General features: G+C 47.0%; 1 protein-coding gene across 1 annotated transcript in view; it reads left to right on the top strand.

Annotated features, from left to right (window-relative positions):
- Nucleotides 1–14,482, top strand: part of EGFL6 (EGF like domain multiple 6) — a 58,930-nt gene that overhangs the window by 17,900 nt on the left and 26,548 nt on the right. The window contains exons 2-5 of the mRNA XM_028115106.2: nt 3,143–3,255; nt 7,475–7,567; nt 11,599–11,718; nt 14,349–14,468. Coding sequence (XP_027970907.1) covers nt 3,143–3,255; nt 7,475–7,567; nt 11,599–11,718; nt 14,349–14,468 — 446 coding nt within the window. The remainder of the gene's footprint in view (nt 1–3,142; nt 3,256–7,474; nt 7,568–11,598; nt 11,719–14,348; nt 14,469–14,482) is intronic.

Below are 14,482 nucleotides of genomic sequence, written 5' to 3'. Positions count from 1 at the left end.
AAAGGACAATAACAAGTGCTGGTAAGGATGGAGAAATTGGAACCCTTATACACTGCTCATGGGAATGGAAAATGGAGTAGCCATCTTGGAAAAGAGTCTGGCAGTTCCTCAAAAAGTTAAACATGGTTACCATATGACCTAGCAATTCCACTCCTAGGTATATACCAGAGAGAAATGAAAACATATGTCCGTACAAAAACTTGTACACCAGTGTTCGTAGCAGCATTATTCGTTAGAGCCAAAACATGGAAACCACCCAAATGTCCATCAACTGATGACTGGATAAACAAATGTGGTCCATCCATACAATGGAAGGTTATTCAGCCATAGAAAGGAATGGAGTACTATTACATGCCACAGCATGGACGAACCTTGAAAGCATATTAAGTGAAAGAAGCTGGACATAAAAGATCACATAGTGTACGATTACATTTCTGTGAAATGTCCAGAAAAGGCAAATCCAGAGACAAAGAGTAGATTTGTGGTGACCAGGGGTTGGAGGATTGGGGGGCGGGGAATTGGGACTAACTGCTAATGGGGATGGTGTTTCTTTTTGGAGGGAGGGAAATGTTCTGGAATTAGATAGTGGTGATGGTTGCATAACATAGTGAATGTACTAAAAATTACTGCATTTTATTATGTGAGTTATATCCATTTTAAAAATGCTACACAAAGATTCTTAAGTACATCATTTTGTGTGGACTAGCACTTATTTACTCGACACACTTTATGTTCAGTAGTCTGCAGTTTCTTGTTTGGGAATTGTTAGTTATGTGCAGATGGGGTCAAGATTGCGGTATCTCCTGCAGAATTGTTAGTAATGTCCAGATTCGATTATGTAAGGTGACTGTATTATTATAATACTTACCATGCTGTCCTCTACTGCAGTGTATCTGTTTATAATGGTTTGGGAATTTAAGAGAGTAAAGATTGGGTCTTTATCATCACTTTACGGGCCTAAGACAGTACTTGGAATATCGCAAGTACTGAATAAATGTTTCACTTGCAGTAGAACTTAACAAGGGACAGTTGGCAGTGCCTAGAGACATTTTTGCCTGCCACAGCTGGAGAGTGGGTGCTTCTGCCATCTGTAGGTAGAGGCCAGGGATGCTGGTACATCAACCCTGGCTGAGATGCACAGGACAGCCCCCAACAGCAAAGATTTCTCTGGCCCAAATGTCAGTTGTATAGAGGTTGAAAAACCCTGTTCTAAATTGTTGAGCCGGGCGCCTGGGTGGCTCAGTCGGCGAAGCGTCTGTCTTCGGCTCAGGTCATGATCCCGGGGTCCTGGGATCGAGCCCCACATCGGGCTCCCTGCTCAGCAGGGAGCCTCCTTCTCCCTCTGCCACTCCCTTTGCTTGTGCTCTCTCTCTCAAATAAATAAATAAAATTTAAAAAAAAATAAATGGTTGAGCAAATGACTTACAAATCCCCCAAATTAGTTTCATCAGAAGATGAAAAAAAAAAGGTCCCTTTAAGGAAAATTAAATCATAAAATCATCCTTGCATTTGGTGTTCGCAGTTAATGAAATGTCCCAGACCATATCTTTGTGGCTCTTAACTGAAGAACCACGTGGGTGGGAGAGGCAGAGCGCAGGGGGGACCTGCAAGGCTGTGGCACTTCCCAACGTTGACCAAGGATTATTAACTTGCAGAGAATTCAGTCCTGCAGCAGAAAGCACATGGTCAAATGTGCACTCCTTGTCTGTTAAAGAGCCCAGGAACCATTTTACATTGAATTTAATCTGCCCAAGGAAACAATCCCAGCCCTCCACAAAATACACAACTCAAGTCTTTTCTTCTGGAAGCTGGTGGCAGCCCTGCCCACTACTAACTAGGTCAGTAGGTACGTAACTGTGCAGTGAGGTCCAGTCGTGGCCCAGAATGCTGAGGGGCACTTGGTGGCCAGGCTCACTCCTTCGGGTCTCTGGATCAGGGGTCAGCAAGCTAAGGCCTGCAGGCCAAGGCTGGTGGCCCTCTGTTTCTACATGACCTGTGAGCTAAGCCTGGTTTTACCCTTTTTTTTTTTTTTTTTAAGATTCTATCCATTTATTTGACAGAGAGAGAGCACAAGCAGGGGGAGCGGCAGGCAGAGGGAGAGGGAGAAGCAGGCTCCCCGCTGAGCAGGGAGCCCGATGTGGGGCTCGATCCCGGGACCCCGGGATCATGACCCGAGCCGAAGGCAGATGCTTAACTGACTGAGCCACCCAGGCGCCCCTGGTTTTACCTTTTCAACTGGTTAAAGCTAAACCAAAGGAAGAATGATATTACATGACCCGTGGAAAGTATATTAAATTCAAATTTCGGTGTCCATAAATAAAAGTTTTATTGAACCCAGTTATGCCCATCTGTTTGCTGTTGGCCACTGTTGCCCGTCTAGCTGCTCTTGGGCATGGACAGAGACCGCTCGACCCTCCTGATGGCAAAGCCTACAGTATTTACCATCTGACCCTTTCTGAAAAGCATTTGCCAACCCCTGCTCTACGGTTAAAGAGTTTAGCAAATGGTGTTCCTAGGAGGCAGTGAGGAATGAGAAACCACCCTGGGCTGGAGTCCCTGACATGTGGCTCTGCTGGGGACGTGGCTGTACCCCACTGGGCTGGCGCTTCCTCATCTGGGCACGAGAGGGCTTTGCTGGAGGCTCTCTGGAGCCCTTCCAGCTCTGAACTGTCTGGGGTGTGTGGAGAGTCCGGTCTGTATGGTGGTTCCCAGGTGACCGATGAGGTAAACGCACAGCACTCTTGTCAGGGCCAGAGCCACGGGGCCAGAGCGTCACATTACCACACTCGGCGCTGGAGCAGACACAGACCTGGACCGCCCCTGTGTCTGTTCAGAGCAGACTGGAAAATTGGCACTGGACAGGGTTTGGAGACAAGCTCTTGGCCACTTTCATGCGCCCTGGTTTTATAGATTATGTAACCGGATTCTTTTAACCCCGGGGAAGAGAGAAATGGACAACACTAAAGATTGGAGAAGGCTGGCAACCCCAAATTCAGGCTTTCAGGATCTAATTGAGCCCTTAGGTCAGGTTTATTGAATTTCACCAGGTAATTGTCATCTCTCCTGTTCATTTACTGGCAGGAAAGAGTCTCTGTCACCCTTTTTGTGTTCTCCATATTAACATGCGACTCTTTACCCACAGCCCAAAGGATCATGGGCTGTCCACGTCCGCGCTGCAGCTCGGGGTCTGTCGCTATGGGACTAAGCTGGCCTGCTGCTATGGCTGGAGAAGGAACAGCAAGGGAGTCTGTGAAGGTAATTGTGTGAAAACTTAGACCACTCTGGGATGGAGTCGTAGGCCAGTGTCCTTGGGTTTTTATCCGGGACACCATAAGCTGTCACCAAATTGTCCACCCATTGTCACCAAATCCCTTAATCTGTTAAATAGGATAAACGCACAACCACATGTCCCATACACTTTAGGTGCTACTGTGGATCATGCTGGATTATACTCGATAAAGCACAGAAATGTTAGCTTGTTTTGGTAAGAATAACAGTACTACCTTCTTTCTGTCTCTGCCCCAAACTCCTCCTCTCTAGCTGGTTCAAAAATATCTGGATAGACCACAGGTGAAGACAGAACTCGATAATATCCAGAATCTCTAAACCATTGAAAAGCACTGATAAGGCTCCTACGGGCTCAGTATCATGCAAAATCTTCCACCAGCAGTTACCTGGTGACAAGATGACAAGAGTATCAAGATACTAGAAAAAATATTTGAAGAGCATTATTGCCTCCCCAGATAAAGAAAGTTAGAACACCCCCCCGGGGCTTTGTCAATTCAAAAAGAGGGTGGGTCCTCACACTGACTGGGTCTATAGTGTCATGATCAAGGGCATTGTCTTGGGGATGTCAGAATGATGTGGGTGACCTTGGGTGTGGTATGTAAGCCGGCTGAGGCTCCACTTTGTCAGCAACATGGAGAGATTAATCCCTAGTTCAGAGGGGAAGGAGTGTAAGCATTAAAGGGTATGCTCATTACCTGGCATGCATAGAAAATATCTCCTAAATCACCCTTGACTCAGAAAGGACCAGTGACTCTCCTGTCCCTTCAAAGCACATGTGGTGCAGGCATTACATGTTGCTGTATTCTTTTTCTAGGCACAGCACATTTTTATGGGAAGGCAGTCAGGTGGAAAGGGGCAAAAACCACGTGGACCGCATGATTTGGAGTCTTAGAGTTACACGAGCCTCAACACCTCCTGCCATAAAACTTACATGTCTCTGGTGAATAAATGAGGGTGAGCTTTGGCTTTCTGTAAGGTCTACTTTGTAACTAAATCAAAGCAATTTGGCCACGCCGCAGACAGCCGGTCACATTCTTGATGTTTTTGTGGACAGTGTAATACCATAGGCGGGAAAGAATTTAAAGCGAGCTGTTTAAAAGAGCACGTGCCGAGGGTTCAAGCACAATGCTCAGTAGGCACGTTTGGCAAGCCCAAGAGCTCATCAGCACCCCCGCCGCCCTGGTGAAATGTTCAGGTATTAAATTGCAATGATGTTTGTATCTAAAATCTGTTGTTGTATTATATCCAATTTGTATGGTCCTTCTTGACGGTAAAGTCATCTGCTCCTTGAAGCACCAAGTAACGGGGAGATGAGCCCCTGATTGCCAGATCTCGGATTCCTAAGCCAGAGCGTGGGCTGTGTGGTAATGAGATGAGAACCCATGCCCACTTGCCCGAACAGGCAGAGTTGCACCCCAGCCTGGGAGACCCCAGTCCTCCCGGACTCCTCTTCCATCCGTCTGTTCACCCTTCGTTCCTCCAGAGGCCCTGACTCCATGCTGGAGCTTTCTAGATCTTGGCTCCTGTCCTGCCTAAGTCTACTCCCAGGGCGGGATGGCTCAGCTCTGTATCATTAACCTTCAAATGTATGTCACTTAGCAAGATGTGGTAAGAGTCGTCCCTGAACAAATCTCAATGAACAGCTGCAGATGGAGGAGTTGGAGGGAGGACTGAACAAGAACTCTAGCTAAAGTACACGTAAATCTCAGGCCATTTTAGACATAAACTAAATTTCCCTGTGCTGTAGACTGGCTGTTCAAGTCACAGATCCAAGGTCGCTGGAAATTGAAAACATCTTGCTGGAGCTTTGACCTTATAGCAGCAAGGGTATTATTCGCCATTTCTCTTATGTTCTATTTGGCGTTGATCCTGGCTTTCCTATCTGGCCCACATTGGAAATAACTTTCCAGGGAGCAATCAGAGGTATTCAAGGCTTAAAAAAGTAAAAAAAATTATTTTTCTAACATCTAAACCTAAAGCTGCATCTCCAAGAGCATATCCATAACAAAATAGACACTGGAAAGCAAAATTCTTTTTTGTCTCCAGGAGGGAAAGAATTTTGCCGAGAAGCATTTATTCCTTACCTTCTCACTTATGGTTTATTCAGAGCCATAAAATGTTTCCCTGTTGAAAGGTCTATACGGATTACTTTATTTACTGTTTGAAACTATTTGAGTGTCTAACATATCCACAGCACTATTAAATGCAGCAGGAGAAACAAAGATGAATGTTTAAGTCCCCGTTCTGAAGGGGATGGGAACCAGGTAGTAGATAGAAGTGAAGGATAGAAGCCAAATATATGTCTGATTATTTCGTAAGATGGAGCCTGATCAATTTCATGGGCGAGGCCTGCCCCAGTTTTGTGGAAATCTCAAAGTTGAGTGGAATTCTAATATGGCCAGAGAAATCACTGCAGGCTTCTGGAAGACGGGCTCATGCAAGGTAGCTGTTGAAGGATCAGGAGGATATTAAGCACTGGAGGGTGGGGATGGGGTGCCCCAAGGCGGGGCTAACAAGACAGGAAGGGGCAGAAAGTGTCCAGTTTGGAGAACAGCAGACAATCTAGTTTGACCACAGTGTTGCCTACATGTAGGGAGCAGAGTAGGCCAAAGGTACAAACTAACATGGAAGCTGGGTCATGGTGATGATACCTGTACGATATTCCAAGGGCAATAAAGATTATTTGGCGACTTCTGTGCAAGGCATGGCATGACTGGAGTCGCGCTCTTGGAATATCAGTTTAATGTCGTATCTGACATCAGATTTCCTAGGAGCAGAGCCTGTAAAGGGGATTCTTGTATCAAACATCTGTTGCAGGGTGCTCTGCAGAGAAATCTGTAAGGGAGTGAGGGAATAGGGGAAGGAGCCAGGCAAAGACGTGGTTTCAAGAGAGGTCTAGCTTCAGCCTGATCCCACAGGGAGTTCTACACCACAGACTTTGTCCTGCCCCGAAAGTGGGGGCTAGGCTGTTAGACCCCATATCAGTTAAGCACCAGGTCACAGGCTGTGGTGGGGAGAAGCAGGGGCAGGGAGGGGGCGGGGTGCGGGGGGGGGGGCAGGTGCAGTGTAATATCCCAGGTATCTGTGGGCAGCATGATTCCCATTAGCTAGATGAGTGTCTGTTCAATGAATGACTTGGGTGGTAGAAGCAGGGATAGGATGTTGTCACTGATGAGTTTGGGGACAAGAGAAGATAGAGATGAATGGGATTTTGAGTCCAGGTGACTGGGAGATAAATGTGAACATTAACAAAGAATAGGGTTTGGGGTCAAGGGGGAGATGCTGGGGTTGAGCCAGGGACTCAACAGGAAGGGAAGTAGACAGCATTGCTGGCTGAGTCATTGCTGAGTCATCTTTTCAGGCGCTGGGTCATTGCTGAGTCATCTTTTCAGGCGCTGGCCAGTTCCTGAGCTCCTACTAGATCCAGAAGCTGCTCAGGGCTCCTGACTCCCTCTAGACTCCTCTCTCATTCATTTTTCTTTTGTCTGCTCCCCTCCTTCTCTTTGGCTTTTCCCCTATTCCTTTCGTCCTATCCACCGTCTCTTCGCCCTACCTCCCCCCTTTGGGCCAGACTCAAACATTCCATCACCTTTGACTCTTTCTTCTTGCCCCCAACCCCCTCAAACTTGCTATTCTCGGTGTCTCTCCCATCCCTTCTTTCACCCAACAGATATTTATGGAGTGCCCGATTTGTGTCAGGCGTCTGGATACAGAAGTGAAAAAAAACCCACAACAGCCCAGAAGAAACACATCATGCCGCCATCCTCTGCCTCCTCATGATGCTTCTAGTTCCCATCCTTAGGGCTGGAAGTTGCACCTCCCTGCCTGCCCTCTGTGGCTCCATCATTTTGACTGATCACACACAGCTTTAAAAATAGAGTTTGATCATTCAAAAGCGAACTAGGAGAGAAAATATGGAAGACAAAAAAGAGGCCAGTGACAGAAAGAAGGAGGACCTTGGCGCTTGACCCAGGATGGCTCTGGAGTCCCTTCCAGCTCCCACATTGCACTTGTTTTATTAAATGTTTTTGTGTTTATATGCAAAACTAGCTGACTGTGGTCTGGGAGGCTTTGTTTTCCTTTGAATGTCACTTGGAGGCATGGCAGTGCTAAGCAAAGTTATGATAAACTTGGATAAGCTCGTACTCCTGTTCTTTTACCGTCAAAACACCTTTCCCTTCCACAGCTACGTGTGAACCTGGATGCAAGTTTGGTGCGTGTGTGGGACCAAACAAATGTAGATGCTTTCCAGGATACACCGGGAAAACCTGCAGTCAAGGTCAGTACTACACGCTGGGGTCCAAATACAAACGTACCCCAGAGCTCTCAGAAGCTATGCAATCATTGCAGCAGCGTTTGTGACAAACACTCCCGTGCCTGCCATTTTGTAGGTTGTAAGTCGAATCTTCAGATAAAAGGGTTTCAGACCTAGGTCTCTCAATCAGTCTCTTCTAGAAAAATATAAAAGTCATTCCAATATTGTTGTTAAGATGCCAGATCAAAGGCCTTTTTTTTCTCCTGTCAAATAACTTTTTTTTCTAAAATGATTTTCATCGTGTTTTTCCACTACCAAAGTAATGCATAGTTTTTACTGAAAAAAAACCCCCAAAGATGCAAAAGGATATAAATTAAAAAGTGGGAGTTTCCGCCCCCTCCTCCCCCCCGGTCCCTCCTTGAACTAGTGTGAACACTTTGTCCTCAATCCCTGAAGGGCCCTTCTCTGGGTCGGTCCGTTCTTACTGCATGTGTGGGTCAGCACATACAGAGTTAGCTCGTGCTTCTTAAGGCTGTATCCTCAGCCCCGATGCAAACGCTTTTATCGTTTGTGTAAAAAATACTTCGTTTAACCACTCTCGCCTACCTTGTCTCCAATTTCTCGCCATTACAAGCTGTGCTAAGTCAGACATCATTCTACACATATTCTTGCACCTTTGAGTATTTTTATAGGATAAACGTCTGAAAATAGAATTGTTGGGTTGAATGACATGCATGTTTTTATTATAATTGACATATTTTAAAACGTACTTTAGGACTTATCATAAGCTGTTTATCCGAAGATATTGAAGAGTGTATTTATACTGTTGAGCACAGTGGTTCTCAACTTGGGCAATTTTATTCCCCAGAAAGAGTTGCCAGATAAAATATAGATCTCAAGTTCTGATTTAAATTGCAGAGAAACAGCAGATAATTTTATAGAGTGCGTAGGTCTTAAATATTGCACGAGACACACGTCTACTAAAAAAGTATCAGTTAATTATCTAAAATTCAAATTTAACTGGGCATCCCGTATTTCTGTTTGCTCAATCTGGGAACCTTACCCCAGGGGACATCTGGCAAGGTCTGAAGACGTTTGGGGGTGCTCCTGGCATCCGGTGGGTGGAGCCCAGGGAGGCTGCTCAGCCTCCTACAGTGCGCAGGGCGGCCCCCACCGCAGAGAATGGTCTGACTCTTGGCTGAGGCCAAGAGACCCGGGCATGAAGAAGCCTGCTGTAATTAAGTGTCCACAGTCCGATAATGCAGTTGAGCTGAGAGCAGCCCATCAAGTTCAGCTGTCCTTGGGGCTGCCGGGCTTCTGGAGGGAAGGATGGAGTCCCAGAGATGGGCAGGCAGCCACTCCACTGTGCCACCCCCAGGCCTCACTGCCAAGCCCCGAGGTTGGCCGCATACACTGAAATAGCTACCAGCCCTGCAGCTCAGAGGCGACTCTCTGAGTCTCTGCTGTCCCACCACCAGAAGAGGCCAGCACCCTAGGGTGCTTCTGAGAACCTCACCCACCTGCTTGACTGAGGTGCATCAAGGATTGTGCTCTCGTAAGTAATGACCCAGCACGTCCCTTACCAGAGGGGATTCACACCAGAAAACCTGTTTCTCTGTATCGTCCTGGATTCTGTACCAACATATCTTCTGCAGAGGTTTGGAAGAGAGAAGATATTTTTCATGCTGGTTTTCAATTCCCGGTAAAATATTAGTGTCGAGGGAGTGGTCTAGTTGGCTCAGTTTCGGGACTTTCTGTTCCCTCCCGCAGCTTTCCTGGCCCCTGGGTGGCATGAGCAAAGTCCTTATCCATTAATGGTGACAGGCCTCAGCCCTCCCCTGTGCTGTCTTTCCCCCCAAATCCTTCTTCCACATGACGAATGAGTCACCTCTGAGTTAGGGCCAAGGGATGGGGTATTCCTGGATTTCCCATTAATGTCCAATTCGCTTTTTCCGGTTCCCCCTTTTGAAGGGGTTAGAACCCATGCAGGAGAAGGTAGAGTAGAGGGGATAAGCAATGGACGAAGAGCTTTCAAATGTCCCACTAAGACGTCAGAAAATTCCTGTACAAGGTCCTTGTCAGAGGCGAAAGCAGCCACTCCTCTATTTTCAAGGGTACGCTTGGCCTGTTTCCCTGCTGAATTTTGGTCTTACACAGAATTTGACTCTTTTCTCCTTTCTGTATCTTCCTCGAAGGAGTTAAGCCATGAGGTACCCACACTGACCACATTTCCAAAGATAAGCTCCTCTACCCATGATCGCTTTTTTTTTTAAAGATTTTATTTATTTGGGCACCTGGGTGGCTCAGTCAGTTGGGCGTCTGCCTTCGGCTCAGATCAAGATCCCAGGGTCCTGGGATTGAGTCCCTTGTTGGGCTCCCCTGTCTCAGCAGGGAGCCTGCTTCTCCCTCTGCCTCTGTCCCTCCCCCGTTTGTATGCGCTCTCCCTCTGTCAAATAAATGAAGAAAATTAAATTTAAAAAAATATATTTTTATTTATTTGAGAGAGATAGAGAGCACATGAGTGGGTGGGCAGGGGCAGAGGGAGAAGCCGACTCAGCCTGAGCGGGAGCCCCACGTGGGGCTTGATCCCAGAACCCTGAGATCATGACCTGAACCGAAGGCAGACGCCCAACTGACTGAGCCATGCAGGTGCCCCAAAAAGTCATTCATTCTTAGTATTTAGATTCTTTTTAGGAAACAGACACACAGAGAAGAAAGTCACCCCCAGTCTTAGCCCCTGGAGATAACCATTATTGGCATTGAGAGTGTAGCCTCCCAGGCTTAAATGGTGTCCTACAGCCTCACCGCCGATAGCTGCCTGTCAGGGCTCCCTCTGGAAGGGTGTGAGCCAACACAAGTTAGTCGGTGTGGGGCTGCCCAAAACAGGAACAACTGAAAGGAGGCATCGCTGTGGGCACCTGTCATAGGCAGCCTGGGACAGTACTAAAGGCTAAAGTATCTAAATTGTGTTTCTAGCCTTTTATTCTAGTATTATACACACAGAATTGTGCACATATCAACAGTGTACTGCTCAATGAATTTTCAAATCCATCCACACATAACCAAGAAACAGAAACTCAGTAGCCTTCCTGGAGACCCCTCCTGCTCCCCTCCAGTGACTTGCCCCCCACCCCCAAGGAGCTCTATCTTGACCTTTTACACCACAAATTAGTTGTGCCTGACTTTTTTTTTTTAAGATTTAATTTATTTATTTGAGAGAGCATGAATGGGGAGAGGGGCAGGGGGAGAAGCAGACTCCCCGACATGGGGCTCCATCCCAGGACCCTGGGATCATGACCTGAGCGGAAGGCAGACACTTAACTGACCGAACCGCCCAGGTGCCCCTGTGCCTGGCTTTTTTTTTTTTTTTTTTTTAAGATTTTATTTTTAAGTAATCCGTACACCCAATGTGGGGCTCAAACTCACAACCCCGAGATCGAGAGTTGCATGCTCCACTGACTGAGCCAGCCAGGCGCCCCTTGCCTGATTTTTAACGTACTCCTTTGTCTCCAGCTTCTTCCGCTCACTCTCGTGGTTGTGAGCTTCATCCGTTGTGCCTTGGAGCTATAGTGTGTTCAGCCTCATTGCTGTGTAGTATTCCTTTGCACGAGTATACAAGTCATCCCTCCTGCCCTCTGTTGGGAGATGTTTGGGTTCTTTCCAGCTTGGGGCTGTTAAGAATACTGCTACTGTGATCATTTTAGTACGTGTTTTCTTGGTGGGCGCACATCCACGTTGCCGTTGGGGATCTAGTCAGGAGTGGAATTGCTAGGTCATGGGTATCCATGTCTCTAGCTACAGTAGATTCTGCCAAAGAGTTTTCCAAAGTGGTTGTGCCCATTTGCCTCCCCTCCGCCGGTGCATGATTGTCCTGTTTGCCCCCACATCGTCATTACTCCTTCAGAATGGGGTTTTACTGATGACTGGAGAAGAGGTGAGTCATTGCCCTGTGTACCCACCCCCATCGGTGGGATCCAGGGAAGCCAATGCAACTCTCCATCTTGATGTTTCCTGATCCAGTTAGCCTCTCTTCATGTTCTGCCTGCCCCCTGCAGATGTAAACGAGTGTGGAGTAAAACCCCGGCCGTGCCAACACCGGTGTGTGAATACGCACGGGAGCTACAAGTGCTTTTGCCTCGGCGGCCACATGCTCATGCCAGATGCCACATGTGCAAGTAAGTTCCAATGGCCAGGCTGCTCATGCTCATCCTTTGAGACTAGATGTTTGCCGTAGACTAGATGTTTGTCATAGACTAGATTTTTTTTTTTTAAATCATGGTAAAATAAATATAACATGAAATTCACCATTTTCAACCGTACAATTCAGTGGCATTTAGTACACTTACAATGCTGTACAACTGTCACGACTGTCTAATTCTAGAACATCGTCATCACCCCAAAAGAAAACCCTGTGCCCATTACCAATCACTCCCCATTCTTCCTCGCCAGCCCCCCCCCCACCTCACCCACTAATCTGCTTTCTGTCTCTCTGGATTTGCCTATTCTGGATAGCTGCTTTTTAAAGAAAGAGGCTAATTGGGGAGAAAAATAAATTCTATCTCTCTATATATGCAGCGCGTATGGGGTTTCTTCATGAAAATAAGCATGTTGTTTTAGGGAGGTGATAACGTTTAAATTCCATCTTGGGACATCAGTTCTTCCCACCAGCTGCCTTTCTCACGCCCCTTGCCCCATGCTCAAAGATTAGTGACTCTCGTTGGAAATAACATTCCGATTCACGTTCCCGAAAAAGAAAAGCCCTTCTGTGATAAAGAGAAACCTATGTCCCGTGGGAGGTAAGAGTATACCCACTCATTTATCCAGAGCAAATCAGGTTTAATATTGCAGCTGAAAGGCAAACCCACCCTCCCTGCCTGTCTCCCTTCCTCCCCTCTTCCCCCCTCCCATCTCTCTTTCCTTTGTACCGTAGCCCCCACCAAACCTGGAAGCTTATGGCTGCTGCTAGCTTCCTAGGGTTACAGAGTTATGGACTCCCTAGCCCATCTGGGACTTTGCGACAGTTACACAGTCTTGGCTAGTGCATGGTTTGCTGCTCCCCTGACTTGTCCTTGTGTTTTCCGTCCTTGGCAAAGGGCCCCAACACCACCAGTCACCTAGATCCTCTGTTGGCAAGAAGGCTTAAGAGATAAAGCAGACACTCGAAATCTTTTTAAAAAATCCTGATTGTTATAAATTAAGAGACAAATATGTATATAATATATATGATGTTATATATAACATAATATGTAGTTGAATGAATTCTTATAAGGCGAGCACCCATGTAACCACTACCAAGGGGAATTTTACCAGAACCCGCCCCTCCATACCCCATCACGGGAACCACTATCTAGGCTTTTATACTGATCGCTTAACATTTTTAAAAAGATCTATGCTAATGGATGTTTTGAAACATTCCATGAAAGCCCAGTCAGTGCCAAAAAAGGTATGTTTTCCCAAATGGAAGGACAGGATTAGGGAAATGTTGAAGACTAATTTTAAAAGAAGGCAACTAAAGAGAAAAGAGAATAAAGGGGAAATGTTATCACTGGTAGGTGTTTGTTATATTACCTTGATGTCTGTATCTATTACCTTGATGTGTGTACCTTCTTTGTCTATTTCTGTACGTGAAAGGGTTGCTCGGGCCTCCCTGTTTAGAGCTCAAAGCATCCAGGGAGCCCCGGACCCCTCTCCTGATTTTATTTCACTTGGTTCCTGGCAGTTTCTTTTGTCCCGCTGGGTGATCGGCATATTATGGATGGCACTGGATAAAGGGAGAGCGTATTCACTGCACTTCCCTGTTGGAGACACCTGTGATCCATATATAGTAGACTCCTGCTAAGGAAATGCATTTTTGTGAGATAAGTTGTGTTTAGCAACAAGTGACAGAAAAATCCACCTAAATTATCTCATTTACCTAAAAAGCTGGAGGCAGGCAGTTCCAGAACAGCTCAGTAAGGACTCACTCTCTGCCATTTTCAGGGTACTGATTTTATGCTCATGCTTGTGACCTCGTAGTCACAAGATGGCTGCCCCAGCTCCAGACATCACACATACATTTAAGGGAGGCCTGACAAAGGGGAGAGGAGTGATGCCAGTGAATGAATGACTCTTTCACTCTTGTCCCTTTCATCATGCAGCAGCATCTTTTCCAGAAGCCCCGCTCCCTCCAGCAGACTTATCTTTATATCTCTTTGGCCACAGCTGGGTCCTATGGCCACCCATCGTTGCTGCAAGGGAAGCTGGGATGAAGACAAGTAACTGGCTTTCCAGCCTCAGTGATGGGAGTGGCGAGAGGAAAAGGGGTCCAGGATGGCTTTGGGGTAGCCAGTCAGTCATATTTGCCACGTTTTAATACAGGCATGGAAATGACCAGGTCTCGCGACTTGAGTGGCTCTCGTTGAGGCTGGGTATGTATGGAGAGATCTGTAGAATGGATTTTGTCCCCCTGACGACTCAGATTGATGATCTCCATCAGAGGTTGCATTTCCGCCTAGAGAGGCCAGCCGGGTGACATAAAGGCGTGATGAGAGAATGTACAAGAGGAGAGAGGATGCAGCCTTTGGTAACCAAGGGGTGCCTGCCCGACCTAAAGACAGGCAAATTTAACACACTGGCCCACAGAAGAGACCGTGGCGCCACCAAGACACCACCCTTGCCCAGACCCATTTGGGCCTCAGACAGTGATGCTCATCCTGTAATACATCCCATATATGACACCGAATGTCCTAGAACGCAGAGATCCTTTCTCACTGAGGGCTTTTTATCGGCTCGGGAGGAGAAGGCTAACGCTTGCGTACGTTTTCAGACTCCAGGACGTGTGCCGTGACGAGCTGCCAGTACGCCTGCGAAGACACGGAGGAGGGGCCGCGCTGTCTGTGTCCGTCCTCGGGCTTGCGCCTGGCCCCCAATGGGAGAGTCTGTATAGGTAGGGCAGCCCGG

Source organism: Eumetopias jubatus, unplaced genomic scaffold (assembly GCF_037043125.1).
Source record: "Eumetopias jubatus isolate StellerSeaLion01/CBP00866 unplaced genomic scaffold, mEumJub1_p1.0 scaffold_11, whole genome shotgun sequence".
NCBI classification, from domain to species: Eukaryota; Metazoa; Chordata; class Mammalia; order Carnivora; family Otariidae; genus Eumetopias; species Eumetopias jubatus.
Note: the sequence above shows the minus strand (reverse complement) of the source record. Positions and strands in the feature narration are given on the sequence as shown.